The sequence below is a fragment of the Corvus brachyrhynchos genome, unplaced genomic scaffold (genome assembly GCF_000691975.1).
Source record: "Corvus brachyrhynchos isolate BGI_N302 unplaced genomic scaffold, ASM69197v1 scaffold17, whole genome shotgun sequence".
NCBI lineage: Eukaryota > Metazoa > Chordata > Aves > Passeriformes > Corvidae > Corvus > Corvus brachyrhynchos.
The window spans coordinates 6804988-6827026 of record NW_008240046.1 but is presented as its reverse complement, the minus strand read 5'-3'; the positions used below and the strand labels follow the sequence as shown (position 1 = coordinate 6827026).

General features: G+C 38.8%; 1 protein-coding gene across 2 annotated transcripts in view; it reads left to right on the top strand.

The window, feature by feature from the left end:
• Positions 1-944: 944 nt before the first annotated feature.
• USP46 (ubiquitin specific peptidase 46) overlaps positions 945-22039 on the top strand; it is a 57974-nt gene continuing 36879 nt past the window's right edge. Inside the window, exons 1-5 of one of the 2 annotated variants that reach the window (XM_008641419.2) lie at positions 945-1061; positions 12961-13041; positions 13801-14014; positions 16255-16484; positions 19922-19998. In XM_008641419.2, the coding sequence (XP_008639641.1) occupies positions 981-1061; positions 12961-13041; positions 13801-14014; positions 16255-16484; positions 19922-19998 (683 nt within the window). In that variant the 5' untranslated portion in view covers positions 945-980. The remainder of the gene's footprint in view (positions 1062-12960; positions 13042-13800; positions 14015-16254; positions 16485-19921; positions 19999-22039) is intronic. The other variant, XM_017744411.1, reaches the window with a different exon arrangement.

The following is a 22039-nucleotide window of genomic DNA, read 5'->3' as shown; positions in this document are numbered from 1 at the left end:
GCCGGCCCCGGGGGGGGCCGGCTGGGGGGCTGCCCCAGGGGCGCAGCCCAACCGCGGGACTCCGTCCCCTGCCCCGGTGGCGGGGGAGCCGGGCACGCTGAGCCGGGAAATGCCTGGGATGGAGTTGGCCGACGGAGAGTGACGATGTCCCGAGGAGTTTTCCTGGAGCAGCCCGGGCGTGGGCCGGGGAGGGACGGAGATGCAGAACCGGTGCGGGGCCCCCCGGAGCGGGTCTGATCCCGGCCGAGGTGCGTTGCAGACGGAGCCGTGGTCCGCCCTTCCTCCTCTTGCCCTTCCTCCTGCCCTAATAATCCTGCGAAAGGACCAAAGTCGGGTTCCGAATCCACATTAAATCGGTGACCCTGTTTAACTCCCTCAGGCAGGCACCCTGTGGTCTCCTAGGGCCAGGAGCTCCCCAGATTACGCAGAAAAGGAGGATCTTTAGATGCCTAATAACACTCTTTTGGATCCCCGTGCTAGGTACCTGTTCTAGGAGGTCTTGGCTTTAGAGCTAACAGGGTTTAACTTGCACTACATGCTGCTCAAAGAGGACTGGTGTTTGTAAAGTACTCTTGAATCACTTAGCTTTCTCTAAACCAGACTAGGCAATTAGTAGGGAATAAGGAAACATTAATATTTTTGGTTTTTACGTTCACTTTGCTACTTTTCTCCCCATGGAACAGTTGAAAGGATGCTTTCTGCATTGTGTTTGGATTTAATTTAAATTCTAACAAACTTGGAGCACCTAATTTGGTTTAGGTTTTTGAAACTTCTTGGTGGGAGGAGGGAAAGCTCAAACTTTGTCAAAGAATTATTAATGCAGTGCAGCAAACTTGCCAAAGAAATGGTTGCATGCTAAGCATCCCTATACAAACAGAAGAGAATCCTATTTCTATACATTTTGGTTTTTTAGTCTGTATTTTCCACCCTTATTTCCAGGTTCTTCAAGAGCAGCTACACACAGTTGCCAGCTTCCCTCCATGTGTTGCCCCAGCATGCCTTGTGCTGCTGATGCCACACATACCATTCATCTGCCCTGGAGAATGGAGCCTGTCTCTAGGGTAAGGCAACGGGCACAGCCCCAGAGGCACGGCTCCTGCGGGGTCTGGGTGAGGGAGTGCAGATTGCAAGCCTGCTCCCCTTCCACGTGTCCACACTTCCACTTAAGTGGGATTGGTCTTTTGTTGCAAATGAGATGCCTGGGTAGTCCCATGCATAGTTTTGATTTAAACCTCAGTCCTCCCTTTGAAATGCCTGCTCTGAAATGCAGAGAGGGTGAGTTGTTTCTGGGGTTAAAAGAATTAATACAAAATCCAGATTTGAGGTATAATAACCTGAGTGCTCAAATTTCTTCACCAACAGTAGTTTTCTGAACTTTTCATTGTTCTTAATGATTTCCAGTCCAATGGGCCACAAATACTGCGAAGAGAGATTTAGGAAACAGTACAGGACTGAGGAGAAAACCTGGGTACTCCTACCTTCTCTCTGAGGCAGGCTCCAGTTTTATCTGCTGATTAATGGTGGATGTGATGCCTTGCAAACTGGATAAAAGAGCACCGCATGAAGGGGAGCTGGAGACTCATAGGTGGATGTAAGACCTTGGCATAAAGTACTAGGAACTCTGATTTCTTTGTGTGCTTCAGACAGATGCACTTGTATGCAGCACGCTTCTCCCAAAGACTGAACAGATTCACAGCAGAACTGATGAGGTTGTTGTAATGGTGTGCTGCTTAGCTGTCATTGCCAGTATATCCTGCAAAAGTAGCATCTGAGAGATGGAGAGACAGAAGGGAAGAAGGAGAGCCTCAAGCAGAAAAGGCATACAAGGATTTGTACTTCAAGGCAGTTCTAGTTCACGGTACTGTGGCAGAAGGTGCAGTTGATTTAATGATAATATTTTAAGGCTACATATTCCTTGAGGTCTGTGTACTTAGCTTTTAGAGATGCTATGTTGTGTTGGTCATATTTAGTCTTTTCTGGATAACCCACAGGGACTGGAAGTTCTTTTAGGCCAAAACAATAGAGTTTTCAGACAGCTACAGGAATTTGGGGCTGTAAGAGAAATACAGATTCTTACAAGTGTTGGCAACACTGCATTATGGCTCCTCCAAAAATGTGTCCACTCTGATGAGGTGGTGGACTTGAACTCAGTGATCTGGAGAAGAAGCTATGACAACCTTCTAGAAGGCTAGAGGTGTAAAACTTGCCTTTATAAAACCTAAATATTTGCAGTGCTACTTTGATTTAGGACATCTGTAGAAATCTATCTGACAAACACGCTGAGATGCTGATTCTCAGACCTTGTTCCTACACTATAATACAGTACTTGAAAAACTGAGCTACTGATAATTTGTGGACTACGAAGTAGCTGTGTAATTCTTAGGTATTATAATATGTTTTTCTACGTAATGCTACATAATAGGTTTCTAAGTTTTTTAACCTGGTTGAACTCAGTAATTAAAAAAAAAAAGGTGTTCCAGTCTTTATTTTTTTCCATTCCACTTGAGAGGGGTTTTTGGTTTTTAGAAAAAAAAAAGCCCCCCCAAAATCCAAATGATGATGTCTTGTTGATTTTCAGGGGTGGTGGGGGGAGTAGGGGAAGAGAGTCAGAGGTAGCAATTGGTCCTGAAATACTTGTCCCTCCCTGAAAGCAGCTTAGATTATGTTTTCAGTGGTAGTCCGTCCTTGACAAAGTTTTTTGTGTGTTTGTCCAAGTGCTCACATGTCCTGAAGGGAAAAAAATTACTGAAATTTGGCTGAATTAATTTAGCTTAAGAGAACCTGGCTAGCCAGCATTTTTTGATGTATGCTGTTGACTGCCTGATGTTTGATATCTTGGGTTGTAATTTTGATCTCCTAAAGATGGTAGAGATTGTTAGTCTTTTCAGGAAGGATCAAAACAAGTGTAGTGAAACAAGCAAGACAGGGACAGTATTTAACTTACTTGCAAAAGATACTTAGTACTATATATTCACTGGATAAGCTCTCACATGCTGAGACAGACACAGTAGGAGCTAGCCAGTAAGAAAGAAATATTTGGCAGGGGAAATTTCCTCTTGGAACATTTACTTGTAGTAAATATTTAAATGCACAACTTTCTAGAATTAAACAAAATTCCTCTATTGTCTTTTACCAGTTTTGTCCCCTAAGTTATAATAATAGCAATTATTCACCGATTTGCCTAATGAGAACTAAGAGCTAAACTTGTTCTGAAGGGGTAGAGGGGATGAAGGCAACCGTGCCTGAAGGAATCGGTGGGACTCTTATGTGGGCATGATGGCCACATTCACTGCAAAGGGAGGTCTAGTCCCCAAGATATTCAACTTACCTGCCCTTCAGGACACTGTAAAAGCTCAATCACTCTGTCTGCACACCATGTTCACCACTGAGGGACGTATGCAATAGGCAACTGTCATCTTTTATGTAGGACAGGTACAATACATGTGAAGAAGCATAAGATACACTGAAAAGCTCTATATGAGGGTATACCAGCAGCCAGAGCCTTGTAACACTGGTAGACTGCAGACACCAACTAGGGATGTGATGTAGCCCCTACAATGCTGTAATTCTCTTTGGTTATTGTTTCTGTGAAATAACCCAATGGCTCAAGTACCAAATGCTGGTTCAAAGATAGACAGGCATGCTGGCATTTCATGCTTACTGAAATCCTCTGCAGTATGTTTCTCTGTTGATGAGCTTTAGGTACAGCCTTGAGTTCTGAGTTAAGCTCATACTGCAGCTGTGGCCTAGGGATATTACTGTTATGTGCAGTGAAGGACATCTAACCACTTCAGAATGTATTGACATACATTTATACTGATCTGGCTAACAAGCTCTGTGGACCATGTTTCTCTCTTTTGGAATTCTGTTGAGAACAGGTATTAGTTCCTGCCCTTTCATAATTTTCTAACAGTATTTCAAATATTCCAATTAGCACTTCATAGTGTTCTGACAATCTAATAAACAGAACACTCTAAACACATTCAAATTTCTCTGATACAAGGTATCATCTGAGATGCCTCACAGTTACTCCTGATAGTTGTTGTATATATATCCTATATATATATATATAAAGTTGCAGTTCCTTGGATTAACTTTGGGGTTTTATTGGTGTTTCATGTTACTCTTTCTTCTCATAGTCTCTTCATTATGAGTTTCATAAAAATAGCTGGTTTTCTGCATGAAAACATTCATACAATTCATCAGGAATTATGTGAATACCTGTGAAATTTCAGCTTTCATTTTCAAACAAACATGCAAACAAACAAACAGTTTCTAACCATCCCAGAAACTGTCTGTAGAGAAAAAACATACAAGCCTAGGAATCTCTACATTCAGGAAACAAATAAGAATAAATGTTGGATTTCTTTTGTGTATTTGTTTTTAATAGCATGATTTTAGAGACTCATTGCAGGATTTGTTTGAATATAGGGCATTGGCAGAATCAAGGCTGGAACTACAAACAGATTTGGAAAACGCTTGATACAAAAAAAAAAAATTACAATTTTAATGATGCGAAAATAATAAAATCCTGCTTCATACAATAAGAATATTACTCAGTAACAGAATTGATCACTATGACTTTCAACTGGATTTATTCATTTGGACAACCTGCAGTGTATATTTCTTCATGTCTTTTACATCTCTCCATAGAGATAAAGGCAAAATAATACATGCCAGACAATAAAATGGTTATCTAAAGATATATTTAGATTGATAAAGAAAATAAACTTTTACATCTGATAAGATTAGTTAGTTCAAGAATGCAGTTTTAGAAGCATAGTCTCAAGTGTGCACAATTTCAGTATGACATGAAATATAGAAACAAAAATATGAAAAGTATGGAGAATATGAAGTCTAATCATTGTAATAACTTTCTGAAGTAATGAGAGTTTTTGAGAGTATGGCTGACAAATGAGTACTGGACTAACAGAAAGTGTGCATTCCATCAGAAGATGAACAGAAGTCCACAAGATTTTTTATTGGATAGAGAAGTATATGCAAAATGAGAAACATCCTAATATATTATTCCCAAAGTATAACCTCGAGTAATGGCTGAGGCTTGTCTTGCATGAGTACCTTTTAATAGCTAAAGTGGTTATTATGTACTTACTAGCTGTTTAGAAAATAAGCACAAAAGGACAATTCATGAACACAATGTGTGGTTTTCAGTGTATTTCTTTTAGATGCATGTAGTCTTTGGCTTCATGTTGCTAAATTAAGAGTAAACCAGTGGTTATGCTAAATACCTCAATAAAGGAACCTCTTAGCTATAGCTCAGCAAGGCTGAGTGAATCTGAGTTGTGGAAGAGATGACAATAAAAGCAGACTCTGGACCCTGATTAACTGTGTGTGGTGGGCAAGTGCCACACAGGAGATGAGGCTCTGATGGATTTGAAGAGCCACAGTCTGTGGAGTGTAAGCCTGTCAGAGAAGCAGTCAGCCAACTCTCCTCTGCTGACCATCTTTTAGCCTCAGAAACTGTCCTTGGTTGGCTGTTTGGTGGATACACTGATATATATTTGTGTACATTACATACTTAACACCACAGTGTATCAGTGCTTCTGGGGAAGAAGCATTTCCACTGTCAGGACTCCACTGTAAGCATGTTCTTGGGTATGCTCAACCCTTGCAGAAAAGGCTGTTGTGCTAAGGGATTCAAACCAGCCATGACTGGATGTTGCATGTTTCAGTTATTTAATTTGATTTTTTGATTTCACAACTAATGGCCTCCTAACAGCTGTATTTGAAGTATCCTAGGATAATAAGGCCTCCAACTGTCCACTGATTATGATAAACCTGTGTTATTTCTGATGTAGGTCAGCCAAAGTTTGAGATATCCGATGATAGGAACTACATCACATTTCCTAATGTCTTACTGGAATCTACATTACAGTAACTTGAGCTTGGTACTTCTCATCCTGTCCATTGCTGAGACCAAGAACAGACTATGTCCTTTCTGTAACAAACTGTAGACTTGAAAATATTGTCATGCCCTTTTCTGCCTTATGCAGCTTTTTCTGTCTTATGCAACACAATCCCGTTCAACCCTTTTTCACAGGTCACTTTTCTCTAGAGTTGTCTTCCATTTTGACTGGTTTCATTTGGATTCTTCCCAGTTACCTTTATCTTCTTTGAAACCAGGCACCCAAACCTGGATGTAAGACGTCTTAGCACTGACAAGTTAAACAGGAAAGTTACTTTAAGAACTTGGTAGACTGCTACCTGTAGGAATTCATTATGTTGTCAACATTTGTTGTGCTTTTGGGGATTTTTTTAAATAACACTGCATACCTGTGGCTTATTTAACTTACAGTACACAGAGACTTCTCTTTTCTATCTTTTTTTTCTAAAACACTACTGCCTTAGTCAGCTGTTTTCCATTTTGTACATGGTGATTCTTCTCTTCATGTGCAGAATCTTGCACTTGTCTCAGCTCCTTAGAGAATTTCTCTAAAAGCAAAATACTGTCAAAAAATAATGTTTAATTCTAAACCTGTCCTGCAACATAACTGCAGCCCTCATTACTCATCTTGTATGGAGATTTAATGAAGATATTCTTACTTCTGTATCCAGGTTATCAGAGTATTCCAGATGGTGCAGCTGTGATGGAATTTAGAAGGTCCCTTGCTTTTAGAATGCTCTGAGGCACCACATATGCAGTCTAGGTGGCCTAGGCAAAAATGTTATTGAAGAAATTAGTAGTCTGTAAGCAAATCTCAGTTTCGTTTTGACTCATGAGGCCATCTTGATGCTATGTGTTCTGAAGAAGGAAACTAGACAAAACCAATGGTTTTGCTATTTCTTCCAGCAAAAGCCTGAGTGCCACTAATCCAAGAACAATTAAGGTGAGGATACAGATGGACTCATAAGAGAATATTGAGTTTCAGTTTGGTAAAAACTGTCTAATCCTGGAAAATTTAAGGATTAATATTTTTTTTAAAAATTACTTATGGATATAGACACTGAACTTGCAACACTTCACTAGAACCTCACTTCCAGTACTTGGTGCTTTGTGCTTTGAGAAAACCAAGTTTATCAGCTATGTAAGACTGAGTACCTTAAAAGCTTTGTCCAAGATTTTAAGTGGTTCAGGATTTCAGGCCTTGCAATTTTTGTCTGTTTCTTGGAAACCACACCATAAAGAGCTGAAGTTATTTGTTATTGTTAATATCTAAGCAATACTTAAATAGAGATAGTTTAGTGTACCCGCAAGAAAAAATAGGTTAGACCTCTCCTTTCAAGCTCTTATAATTTGCTTTAGTGATCAGAAGACTTAAGAAAAAATGCACAAAAATAATTTATTTAGATACATTTTGCTAAATCATCTTTCCTACAAAAATTTGAATACACAGTGGTTTTTCGGTCAGTCAAGGTCCTTTTGCTGTTCAGTGTGATCCCCTATGTGTTTTCATAGAATCCCCTCTTTCCTCTTTCTTCTTGTGGCGACAAAGACCCAAGATAGCTTTGCTGGAAGAACAAAAAGCATTTCTTCACAGAATGAAGAGAGAGCTAATCTGGTTAAACTCAACCATCTTGTGCAACTTACACTTTAAAAAATACAGAAAGGTTTCAGGTTTGGCATTTAATATCTATGAGTTTTTAAGAAGGCTGGTTCAGCTATTTCAGTTACTCACCATATCTCTCTGAAAGTTGAGATTGTTCCCGAGGATAGCCAAAGTCCAGCACTAGGGACAGGTGATGCATCTATTGAAAGCTGCTGGATGTGTGTTGCATGCTGTGCTGTTGCTAGCTATCCTTTTGATACTTTGTGTTGCTTCTGGGAGCTAATTTTGGGTTTTATTTACAGTTGCCTCCTCTCTTCTGAGTTATCCATCACTGCCATTTTTTGGTCAGGAGGCCTTCTCCATCTTTCTTTATCTTCTTTTTCCTTCCCTCCCATGTGCTGTGCCTTCCAAAATCCTGAAACTCAGGCTGCCTAGCCCTGAAGCCATTTCTATTTTTACTCTAATTTCTCCTCTACCAGCCCAAACATCACCATTAGTTTGTCTTAAGTCTTCAGTTTCTCCCTTCAGGAAAGAACTCTGTTTCTATCGTGTTGCTCTCACTTTCCTTGAATACTAAGAAAAAGGAAATCTAGTCTATAAATGTATATGATCCAAAACCATTTGTCATGTACCAGCCATCTTCCTTCATTGATCTCTTGCTCTTTATATAGTTATTAAATTTCTGTTTCAATTATTCAATTTTTATGTGGTTTTTTCCCTTATATTATTTAGATTTTCTTGTGAACAAGATATTTCTTCTTATTTCTTATTTTGTCTATGTACAGATATATTTTTCTGTATAAAGAAAAATTTAATTAATATTATGTTTTTCACACCATGTTTCTGTTTGTTTTGTGATACCCACTTAATAGGTGGCTTATGAAAAGTCCTAATTTCTTTACTGTATTCATTTACTTTAAATTAAACGCATGCTTATTTCTAGAAAGTTAGTGCCATTTTTATAGCTCTGTCACAGTACAAAGTTTAATCTGATTTGCCATCTTCTGTTGACACTATCTTTCATATTAGCTCTTGTCCATTTCTCATCCTCCATAGAATAATTGTATTTAGATTACTTTGCTACACGTGATTAAATGAACTGATCTGATACCTTTTTTTTCCCCTGAAGTTTTTTTTAACATGCTGAAGTGTAAAGGAACAGCAGGGATTTCTTTTTACTTAAGCTGTTCCATGTGATGCAAAGCACAAATGAAAATCTTTGCAACATTATCAGAAATTTCAGCTGAAAAGAAAACCAGCAGTCTTATCCTTTGGAAGGTCTAGGGCAAAATAACAAGAGGAAAAAAGTATAGGTCATATGGGCAGAATGTTTTTGGAGTGATGCTATAGCAGAAATCTTGGCCTGAATTGACCTGTGCTTGGCTATGTCTCTAGCTGTATGTCTTTGCCATTTTATGAGGCCTGAATGCTGATTGTTGAATTAAGTGGTAAAACTCCTGGGAAATCAAGGTTCTAACACCACAGAATACGTAGCAGGAGTTTCCACATTGACCTAGTTCTCATTCTCGTAAGGTCTGGCTACCACCGTCACTTCACATTTCCTTCACTAGTGTATTCTCTTAAGAAGGAGCCAGTCTCCTTTACTGTCTCTATACTCGGATATGATTTTATTTAATACTCCCAAATCCCACTTCATTGACTTATCCAGCCTCTCCTCATTTCAGGCTCTGTAGCTACACTGAGGCTCCTGCTTATATTTATGAAACTACAGTAGATTCAGCTGTGGTAGGATATTTCTCCTAGCTGAAGCATTTATAAAACCATAGAGAGTGGTTGCATTAAAATATCATAGCAGGTTTTCACTGTAGAAGTAACCAAAATTACTTGCTGGGAGTGAGAACAAACATGCTGAAAACCATGTTAAATAGTCATGGCTGACTTTTGCTGTAGATTAACCTCAGTAAACTAACATGTTTTCTATACTTGATATGGTTGATTTAAACTGAATTCTGAACCACCTTTAACACATTTCTAATAACACATTTTTTCCAGTTTAAACCTGGATTGGGTGTACAGTTTCAGGTATACTTTGTTGGAAAAATTTCCTTCTTCTGTCCTCATGTCAACTACTTATTGAGGAGACTTCATATGCAAAACAAGTAATTTATGTGCAATGTGACATGGTTCGAGTTTTACTAAGTAGCCTGTCTACATTTTTTTTCTCCATATAAGAAATATATCCTTCTTTGAAGCATCAGGTCTCTGTGCTTCTTACCTGTGTTCCTAGACTTCTTTTTCAATGGATTTAACAGTATCTTTTTGGAGACCTCAGAATAAACCAGACTGAAATTGCATTTGATACAAGAAGGCACAACTCCTCATGAAGTCTGAGCAGGTTATGTCAGTTTACCCAAAGATTGAGTTTAGCCTCACTGTTTTGTTGGGTCACTGTCACACAGTATTTTATTTTATATTTGCAACAGCTAAGGCCTGGTTTTGGAGAGGTAAAGCTCTGTGATGAGATGTTACTAAGCATGTGTTTTTTTCAACAGCAAATACTTTGGAAGTTTCCATGCAATGTAGAGTTTTTATATGAAGATGGGTTTTTTTGGTTTTCAGTAATAATTTAGTTTAGTAAATCCCGATTCTTGCTCTTGCTCACAATATTTACAAGAAAATTTAAATGCTAGAAAAGGTTTGTCCGACCATCTGGCATCCTCTGAAGTTAGAAACCCTGGACCTGGAGGAAAGCAAATGAGTAATGTAGGAGCAACTAATTAGCAGAGCACTCGTATTGTATTTGTCTAACAGAATACACAAACCTGTAGTTTACAAAGAGTAGGTTACTTTTAGAGATAGTATTTTCCATGAACTCTAGAGGAAGAATTTATTTCAGTGTGGAGAATGCTTCTTACAAAAATGGAAAAATACCCATTTTATTCTTGTATTACAGAATTTGATTGTAATGTTAAAACTGTAATCAAAGAAAACCTTTGCTTTGATCTGAATGCTGTACAATGAGTATTAATATGAAGATGTTTTTCCCCAGAAGCTGCATTAATCTTCTGTAGTCATGTTTCTCATATATCAGGCAAGGTTTTGAGGGTAACTGGCTGTTTGCTTCACTGCTAATGTCAGATAGGCAAATGTCTATCAGTTTTCTCCCTCTTGGAACATAGGATGCTTCGCCAAGTATGTGCATCTTTGGCAAGGCTGACTTTCCAAGCAATGAAACTAATCTTCATATGAGATTTACATAATTATCACACTGTCATCTCTGTTGAACGGTAGCCAATAATTGCTTTGTATTGATCAATCTTCCAAGTTTCTCACCAAGGCGTAGCAGAGTCTGGTGAGATCATATATCCCTTATGAAACTTTTCATGAAGCCTTGTGCTTGTAAAGTACTTCAGTCTCAAAGTGATTTTCTGGGAATCAACATACACTTGGTCTGAGCAATGAACTCTGTGTATGTGAGAGAAAGAGAGAGAACGGAAAAAGATCGGAGAAGGGGATGTGAAATACAAAATCTTTGGAGCTTTTCTGGAACCTGCCAACTTAAAGGAGATGTTTTACTTTCAAGGCTTGCAAATTCTCAAAGAGCACCTGTGCTGAGTTTCACACTGCTAATTCTGTTGACTAAATCTTCTTTTAATGAACTGGCATGAAATAATAATCTAATTTGGCAAGCAGTGGTGATGGTAGGTGCAGTGAAGAAACAGAAATCAGGCCTTGGGGAGAAGATGGGGAAGGGACATGAGAATTCTGAATCTGATTACCTGTTACTTCGAAAATTTTAGCTGATGAAGTCTGAGCAAATGTCTGCCTTGACTTCATCAAGGCTTTCAACACAGTCTCTCACAATGTCCTCATAGGCAAATTCAGGAAGTGTGGACTGGATGAGTGGACCGTGAGGTGGATTGAGAACTGGCTGACCCCAGAGAGTCGCTATCAGTGACACGGGGTCTAGTTGGAGGCCTGACACTAGTGGTGTCCCCCAAGATTCAATACTGGGAATTGTTTAACTTATTCATTAATGACTTGGATGAAGGGGCAGATGCCTCCTCAGCAAGTTCACTGATGACACAAAGCTGGGAGGAGCAGTCCATACCCCAGAGTGCTGTGCAGCCCTTCAGAAGGGCCTCGACAGGCTGGAGAGATGGGCAGAAAGGAAATTCAGTGAAGGCAAGTGCAGGGTCCTGCACGCAGGGAGGAGTAACCCCGTGCACCAGCACAGGCTGGGGATTGACCTGCTGGGAAGCAGCTCTGTGGAGAGGGACCTGGGGGTCCTGGTGGACAACAAGCTGTCCATGAGCCAGCAATGTGCCCATGGGGATGAGAAGGCTGATGGTATCCTAGGCTGCGTTAGGAAGGGCATTGCCAGCAGGTCAAGGGAGCTGATCCTGCCCCTCTACTCAGCCCTGGTGGGGCACATCAGGAGTGCTGTGTCCAGCTCTGGGTTCCTCAGGACATGAGAGACATGGAGCTCCTGGAGCAGGTCCAGTGGAGGGCAACAAAGATGATTAGGGACTGGAGCATCTCTCTTGTGAGGAAAGGCTGAGGGAGCTGGGCCTGTTCAGCCTCAAGAGACAGCTGAGGGGGGAACGCATCAATGTCTATAAGTATCTGAAGTGAGGGTGTCAGAAGATGGAGCCAAGATTATAATGTGTATAGGAGTGATGACGTTTCCTTTGGCAGCAGTCTACCTTACTTGCTTGGTAATTTAAGATTGTTTAAAAATGGGCATTTTAATATAGCAAAATGACAGGTAACATACCAAATTAGTGGTTGTACTTACAGACCAGCCATTACCTAAACAACTTTGCTGTTGGAGTGAAGATACAGCTGAACATAACTTGCCCCACCAGGGCAGAGACTAAGAGATCTAACAGTGCATGGATTTATGTGCTCTCTAATATTAGATAGGACAAAATGACAGGTATATTACACTTGCTTTTAGCATTTGTGATGTTACTAGAACTGGGTGCCAGTCTGAAGCCCAAGTATTGTTACAGGCTGATGATTAATTCAGAAGGATTCAGAGGAGCTTCAGTAATGCTTAGAAAACCTACCTTCCATCTAGGAACAGCTTTTTAGGGTTGTGCTTAAGATCAACTATGATCTTTATGAGGCAAGAGAGTAATGGGATCCAGATGTCCATGTACACAGTAAAAATAAGGGGGAGGTGGGTATGGGAAGAACCACTGTTGTGACCTGTTCACTTCTAATCAGTCATTACTAGAGAGTCCATTCCAGGCCAGCTCCACTACCCAGATTTGCAAATATTTTTAGTGGCTCATGACACTGCTGTGCTTGCCTGTTAGTAAGACAGAGTTAGCTTGGCTAATCATAGCTGAAAGGAAAGAACTATTTTCTGTCTTGATACTGTCCATAATTTTATTTTAGAATGTTAATATTCTAAATAATTTCTTCCTTTTAAATTTGTTTGGTTTGGGTTTTGACTTTTTTTTTTTTCTTTTTTTTTGTATAGGGCACCAATGCCTCTGCTCTGGAAAAAGACATTGGCCCAGAGCAGTTTCCAATCAATGAACACTACTTTGGATTGGTCAATGTAAGTACCATTTTGATATCACTTGAAATTTGCTTTGTTCCTTGGTTTTGTTTTATTTTGTTTTCCTCTCTCCCCTTCTCTTATCAATCTTATCCTAATGCAAGATTGTCTTTTTTTCTTTAAATGCTGCTCGTGTTGCAATTTTAGGCAAAGTGGGTTGCAAAACTGTATCAGATGTTTGAAGATGTCTTCATACACCCCCAGAGAGAACAGTTTACTGTTCTATGAATATTTCCAGGGATTAGAACATACGCTTCAATAAAGTTAAAAGTCTATTTTAGCTGTGAAATGGGAGGGAGAAAGTGATGAAAGTATGTACAAGTTTATGTACAGCATTCTGCACTGGGGACTCTTAGGAGAAGCTTTTTTATCTGACCAAGGAAAGAATGAGTGAGAAGAGTGCTTAATCATTTGTTTATTCCCATAGAAATGATACAGATATAGTAATTTTTTTCCACTGAAAATGTTAGACATTCTGCTACTGAACAGTAAGATAGAGCCCCTTAAGTAGGAATTTAATGAAATCCACTACAATAAATATTTCTCTTACAAATGTAAACCTTTAGTTCGTATCCTAGTTAATTTAGAACACAACAGTTTTTCCCATGAAGTGTCATGGTGGGTGTGAAAATATATTTCTACTGCAGCTACATGGCAAAATGGCTGGTTTGTGACAGTGACAGGAGTAAGAATTTGAATGAACAGCTAGTTTTGTTGTGATGCACAAGGATTAAGCTTGTTTTTAATCTTGCATGGCAGTTTGGGAACACCTGCTACTGTAACTCCGTGCTGCAGGCATTGTATTTTTGCCGGCCATTTCGGGAAAATGTATTATCATACAAGGCCCAACAGAAAAAGAAGGAAAACCTCTTGACTTGCCTGGCAGATCTTTTCCACAGTATTGCTACTCAGAAGAAAAAAGTTGGAGTTATTCCACCAAAGAAGTTCATATCAAGGTTACGAAAAGAGAATGGTAAGTGTAAAACTGAAATCCTCTAAGGTATTTATGCATTGATCAAAAAAGTATAAATAAATATTGGGCAATCTGATCATATTAATCAGAAATACAGGTTAGATTTGTAAATTGCTTTTAGTACTTTGTGTGGTGTATTATTATTTTAGGATCTGTGGGTGCGATATCATGCTTGAAATAGCCATACCAGATTTCATATGCTCCCAGAAGTGTGTGAATTAATGATGTTTTCACAGCATGGTGGGGCAGACCTTACTGTAGAGTGAGCTAGGGCTGGGAGTGGGGTGACACTGCTGTGGTTTTTTAATTATTTTTTTGTGGAATATGGCAGAGAGAAACATTGAGGGCAGCTGGCAGTATAGAAACTGTGTGACCTAGGAAGGCTACAGGCACCACCAGCTCCAGAACACCCTGGAGAATAAGGAACCGGGTACATGTGGGGTGGTCAATCGGCTACACATCAGCTGGTGCTCTGGTTCTTGGAAGTGGTGGACACAGTCTTACTTGGTGAAGCATCAGACCCCTTTGGACCATTAAGCTGGCAACAGCATATACCTAATCTTGTAGTAGTTCTGTCTAAAGGATATGAGGAAGGAACACCTTGAGAAAAAGGAGTCTGTCAGAGCTCCATTTTGGCCTGGATTCATATCAGTGTGGGTGGTATGCTTAGAAACAGAGAGGCTTTGAATGAAGAGACAAAGTATGAGTCAAACACCTGGAAGAAATTGCTTACTGGTGACAGCATATACATGGGCAGACTGTTCATTTCAGAGCAGACGTTTGAAATCATGAAAAAGTTCACTGTGAGTCATCTAGTGATAACTGTTGGGGATCACTTGTAAAGACTGGATCTTATGTTTTCAGCTTTTTTAAATTAGGGCCAGACTCAGTGTGTATTACCCTGCTTGTATGTTCAGGCTAGACGCTACAAAGCCAAAGGATCTGTACAATATTTTCTGAGGAAATCCACATGAACTTTTTCAGGAGCAGGGGGATAAAAACCACACATTTCTGGGAACACAGATTCTTTTTTCTTTGACATGCTGGGCAAGTTAAGCCTTTACTGGAGAAGTCTGTACTAAATCACCACTGGGATATTTTCCCCTCTTCCAGCAAGCATTTTATATTGAATAGGACAAGTCTCTTCTCATCAGACTTGTGTGTGAAAAATGAGCTTTGTTAGATGGTGTTATTATTACTACTTGAGGTGAGTTGACCTTGATTGGCTGCCAGATGCTCACTAAGCCTGTCTCTCTCCTTGTCTCAGCAGAGGAGGGGGAGAAAACAAGAGGAAAAAAACTCATGAGCTGAAATCAAAGCAGTTTAATTAAAAAAAAAAAAAGAAAGAAAGAAAAGCAGAGATTACATATAGAAACAAAGGAAAACCAAAGGAGATTTATTCTCTACCTCCCATCAGCAGATGATTTCGAGCTACTCCCTGGGAAGTAGGGCCTTGGCATGTGTAGGAGTTTGTTTGGAAGAGATATATCTTAATAATGAAAACCCGCCCATCTTTCTCTTAGATTTTAGTGACAAACATGAGGTCACATGGTATAGAATATGACTTTGGCCAGTTTGGGTCAGCTGCCTCAGCTATGTCCCCTTCCCAACCTCTTTCACACCCAGCCTACCAGCCTTTGGGCAGGGTGGGAGTTGGAGGAACAGCCTTGATGCTGTGTGAGTGCTGCTCAGCATCAGCTGAAACATTGGTACCTCATCAACATCATTTAAGCCACACCTACAAAGCACAGCACCCTGTGGGCTACTGAGAGGAAAAGTAACTCCATCCTGGACACAGTGCACAAATTTGTGTCAGCATCCAATGGCTTTGGTTTTCCCAGCCATGTGGCTTACTGTCAAAACTCTGTGATGTTCCTAAGTGTCTGAGGGACTTGGAATATGTGGATGGAAGTCAGTGCTGACTAAAGTTAGGCAGTAAGTGTCTCTTGTAAGGAAATAATTTAGGATGAGTCACACTCTGCTTTCTTCATTGACTGTAATGGGAGCCTACACAACCAACTCCAATGAGTGTAACTTTATAGACAGCTGAAGTTACATGAGATGAAGCTTTCCCCCAAAGTTGCTTCACTGAAGCCTGGGTGACTGGCTGCAAAACTGTTCTTTGACATGATTCTAGATACTTTGCTGAGCAAGGGCCAGTACAAGTATTTGGGAAAAAAAAATTGTTTCTTGGAGGAAAGGATATTCAGCTGTACAAATCTTGACTCTCTTCTTCACAGATCTCTTTGACAACTACATGCAGCAGGATGCACATGAGTTCTTAAATTACCTACTCAACACCATTGCAGACATTTTGCAGGAGGAGAAGAAACAGGAAAAGCAAAATGGGAAACTGAAAAATGGCAACATGAATGAAGCTGAAGAGAACAATAAACAAGAACTCACCTGGGTGCATGAGATTTTTCAGGGAACACTGACTAATGAAACTAGATGTTTGAACTGTGAAACGGTAAGCACTGGGATAGATTTTTTTTTTGGTTGTTGCCCATTAATAGATGGATACGTTTTATATATAAAAATATATGAATCTTTTCAGACATCTGAGAATTGTGGATATTCCTGTAGAATTTACTTCTTGAAGTGAGTATATTCTTTTCTAAAAATTTATACTTCTAAGCATTGCTTGGCTAATCTATGCCAGGTTTTGCTGTCCTAACACATACCTCTACAGTTAAAATCCTTACTAGTGAATCAATACCTTTCCTTACCACTGTAACTTTGAGAGAAGGTATTCACATCATATTCATATAATAAGTGAAACATTAAGATGAATTTGTGTTAATTCATTCTTAAGAGTCTGACAGGTATACAGAGGGTTTATTATTAACAAACCATTTTCTTTTATCTCCTGAATATTTTCTAGAGGATGATGTCAGTTTGAAATCTCTTATTTTTGAGCTATAAGTAAAAATAAATTTTACTTTTGTAAATTACAGTCAGTTGGGAAACCTGATTGCAAGTCTCCTATTGATTACTGTCTTTTTCAAACACATGCTCCTATTGAAAGAGAAAAGAAATGTTTTTTAAAATTGTTCCTGTGAGGTTGCATGAAAGAGTAACACAGACAGAAAAAAAATCTCCTTTGGGGAGAACAGTGACACTGACCTTCCACAAAGGTTGGAATGAACATCACCTAACCTTTGCTTTGGTAAAGCAAAGGTAGGTGATAGGCATCAAGGATGAATTCGTTTTCTCAATTCCTTCCGCAGATGATGGAGATTATGAAGGCGCTTTTGCAGGAAACTCTCTCCATCTGTCTTGAGGCTGTTTTCATGAAACAAAGTTTTCAGCAGTATCTGGTGTTTTGTTCCATATAGCTTGTCCTGGCTCCATGGTGTTACTAAGCTGTTGCAATTGTTGGTGCAGCAATGCTGAGAACTGGGCCAACAAACTGATCTGGCCTAAGAATGTTGTACTTTTACTCAGATCAGTGGTGCTACTATGGGTTTCCTCTAAAGAAAACACAACTAGCTGCATTAAGATGGGAGAAGGTATCTTCAGACAGCAAGCTGAGGTTAAATATCTTCAGATGACTGAAGTTAGGTGAGATAAACTCTACCCAGGTCCTACCAGACATGCAGAAGAACATAGTCTGATGTTTCTAATCATAAATAATAGCTCTGTTTTCCAAGAAAATAAATATGGCTTTTCCAGGGACTTGGTCAGAGGAGGGTGGTGAGGAGAAGAGATGCAATGATAGTCAACATGAAAAAAGATGTTGGAGCAAGTTTGGAACAAGCTTGTATAAGAGAACACATGAGAGAGATACTGAAAATTAATTATTTAATATTTTTCAATTATAAAACCTCAGGTAATAGCAAGTTAAAATAAATGAAAGGTTAGAATTATTTTTTAACTGACAATCTTCTCTAAATAGTTGTGGCCTAATTCTAAATCTATATCTGGTGTTTACTCAGAGAAATGTTAGTGAAGTGGGGATGTGTCCCTGGGTAACAGCATAACTGCACAATTCCCGACTTGTAATTCAAAGTGATGAAGCTTTATGGAAAATACAGCTTGTCTGGAGCTTCCTCTGAATGCAGAAATACTGTATACTACTCAGGATATTTTTCCAGTTTGTTTTTCTTGGATTAGTGTAACTTGAAATCTTAGGAAAATAGTAAAACATTGAAAGATATTGCTTTGCTGAAATATTAATAAGTAGTACATGAAGAATCATTCAAATTTCAGCAGTTCTTTTTCTTACTTACAAAGAATGCGGTTTGAATCTGGTTTTCCAGCTAGCTTTAGTTTTAGTCTGTATTATTCTAGCTCTAAGTAGCCCATTTTCCCTTCCAGTAAATATTTGATGTGCAGAAATCAAGAACAGAATTCCTAGCTTCTTTGAGGCATTCAGGTGAAGCTCTATACTCGCCAAGGACTTTTTCAAGTGTTTAATTTCTCATGATACTCAGTGTGCCTGACAGAACCTTAGTTCCAGCTCTAGAGACACAATGTTCTCTGAAGCTTTGTTGCTTTATCTTTCAAATTTTAGCTGTTTATTTATTCTGCAGTTGATTGCTGCCAGTTTTGTGGTTTCCTGTCCTCTGTGGGTCAAATCATGTCTCAGAGAGGATTTTTGTTTGAAGAACTGCCATTCATTTCAGTTGGGTGTGCCTTATGCCTCTGTACATATTTGGTAATATCGAAATTAATCTGGCTAAAGGCGTTTCCCTGCATTCAGGTCTGATATGGGCTGCCTTTACCAAGTGTATAGAATCCCTGACATAACATAAATACGTCTTCATGGTGGTACATAACTATTACATCCACATAATTGCAAAAATCTGAGCATAAGGGACTTCTGCCGGAACAATGGATTCATCTCCTCACAGAAGTTCTTGGTTTGGGCTTCACTATCCTCCCATCTGATTTAGTTATTCCAAGGAAATGCCGGCATAGGAGGCAAAATATGGGGTGTCTATGCAACATTTTATTAAAAAATTGGTTGCTATGAATATAACTGAATTCATATGCAGCAAGTAATTTTGCAGTCTTTTGACTCAGTCAAAGTATTACAAGAATTAGCCATTTGGATGGGGGTTTTTGTTAACATTACTTCACCTTTGAGATAAACACTCTTAGTGAAAAATAATTTTCAATGCAAAAATCAGGATCTGTCATTCTGAAAATACTTGGACTTAAATTTTTTAAATAAAAACTCTTTATTATAATTCTTCTCCTCTTGTTCTGTCTCAAAAAAAGATTGGCAATACCAAAATGATTTTGCAAAGTATTATCACTGAGCCATTTTTACCTTTAATCTTTTAATTTTTTAATCAAAATATTGGCCAGAAACAATATCCAATGGGGAAATGTAGCTATGTCAACCAGAAATATAAACCCAGCCTTTTGAATACTCACTTGAGAGAAAGGATAACATGGTTAAGTATGACTTTTGTGACAGAAACATTCTAGGCAATTATCTTCATTACATCCTTAATAGTGGAAATAATTATGTAAAAATAAAATGTGAATATATATTGTAGTATGCTATACAAATGGTAAAAAAATTTCTGGTAAAATAAGAAAGTAGACTGTGTTACACAAGGAAACATATGTAATGCACCAATCCCAGATAATATGGGGGATGATGGTCCACCTTTACTGAACAGTAGGCTGTCTTTAGTGCCCCATGGTTGGTGGGATTGGATAAGTGGATAGGCAGAAGTTAAATTATATGAAAGATGGGTTGGCAGAATTACTAATAAATATCACAGTGAACATTAGTCACACTGAACTAGAAAAAATTAAAAGCATTGAAATTAATTATTTTTGTGTAAGAGCAAATTTCTACAGAAATAAATATCTTTAGCATTTACTGAAGGTATAAACAGCATTTAGATGTATGGCATCTCTGTTTCACAACTATGTTTTTTGCAACAGGTTAGTAGCAAAGATGAAGATTTTCTTGACCTTTCTGTTGATGTGGAGCAGAACACGTCGATTACACACTGTCTAAGGTAAATGAATGCATCTTTTTGGCAGATAGGTCTAACTGCTAAATTTTTCAGGTCTAGTAGTTTTAGAAAAGAAAAGTAGAATAACACTTGGATTTGAACTTATCCTAAGCAAGAGAAAAAGACTTTAAACTGGATGTTTCCTCTAATGACAAAATATACATTAACGTACTTTGCTTTACCCACTTTCTCTTTCAATGTATGTATTTGAAAGAGGAAAATAAATAAATTTTCAGGGAAAATAACTGATTGCATTGTCATCTGGAAGAATTGGTGCAGAATAATAATTGGATTCAAAGAGATTTAACTGTGCATATCTTTAAGCTTCTACACAAGTGCTTTGTTGATTAGAACTTATGTGCATATTAAAAGTTAAGTGTGTGTTTTGCAGAATGAGTGCTAGATTTCCTAGAGGGCAAAAGATTTCAAAAGTCTATTTTTCTATCAGAAATTTCTTATTCTATGTTTCAACCTAAAATCATGTGAAGTCTTTTATTCTAAATTTCAGTTCTGCTCCTAGTATATTCTTAATTGTTAAAAATTCTAGCAATCTCTGCTTAAGAGATCAAAACAATTTTCAGTCTTGCATGCATGATTATTCTGAGAGATGTAAAATGTCCAGAGTTTTGACATTAATGCAATAACCCACTACCCATCTTTAAGAAAATATGTTGCTGTCCTAAGGTAATGATTATCAATTAGTTAAACTCCTTCAAATTCCAAAATTGCTATCAAAGTTGAATATCAGTTATTCTGGAATGCCTAGGAGGGATTTCCTGCTGTCTCATCCCAAGGTGAGAGTTACAGAAAGAATGTGAGGTACTATTTCCTGAGTCAGAAAGCAGTGACTTCTCTGTGAATACCACAACTGTACTACGTAATTTTTGTTCTAATTTAAAGTGCTAGGAAGTTTTTCCTTCTCAGCTTCTGTTCAGTCTTCCACTGGATGCTGTAGCAGTCCTTAGCCCTCAAGTAGTCCACACTCCACTAACCAGCCTCTCTGTAAAACATGAGTAAACCAAAGAGAGGCTTTGGAAAGCAGTGCATTCTCTTTTTCTCCTGTAGTCTCTTTTCCTCTTCATACTAACCAGTAGTTGAATCATTATTGGTACTAGAGGCTTTTGTTTGCACACTTTTGAGTTCTTCACTGTAGCCATTTACTTACTTTTCCCTATGGTCTTCAAAGTCAATTTGAAATCCTACTGAGCTGCAAGGATGCTGCAGTGCCTTTTGAGGTCCTTTCTAATCTGAGTTGTTATTTGATTTCGTGGTACTGGAGACAGAGCTCTGACTTTTTCTTACAGCTGAGTCTGGTGAACTTGTTAGAAACTGCTGCTGTATATAAGTCACCATCTGTCCTTCAGCTTTCTCCAGTTTTTTATTTAATTTCTTGATCTTTTAGCTTCTTGGAAATGTTTTGTTAGGAATGGTCATTTTATGCAAAGGCAGAGTAAGTATTTCAGTAAAAATACCAATAGCATTTCTTTTACTGAACTGACAGTGTCTGTAGCTTAAGATGTGGAAGAACTGCATCTGCACAACTGCACCCAACAAGTGAATGGTGGAGTTGAAAGAGACTCCAAAAAGGTTAGCCCCTATCTCCGTGTCAGACAGGATGCTTATCCAACCTGTTCCAGAAGATTTTTTAGCAGTAGTATCTTGATTGTCTATCCCAGTCCTTCCTGTTCTTACTACTAATAAGTTTTTTCCTGCTGTGTAATGTGAATCTTTGGTGTTTCAGACCAAGCCTATTTCTACTTGCCCTGGGTACTCTGGACATAAACCAGGGGTTGCCCCCATTCCCCTGAGCAGTAGCATTTTACGTACAGGAAGAATGTAATCACTTTTTAAAAATTTAAACAGCCTAAGGTCATTGAACCTCTCCTCCAGCTCTCTTCTCTGGATCTCTACACATGTTCATTACTCTTCAGCCTCTTCTCCAACTGAACCTCTCTCTTGAACTCAATCTTGAAGTGCCACTGTCTAGAACGAGGCATAATATTCCAGCAGGGATCTATACAGTCCTGAGAAGAATGGATGCCCT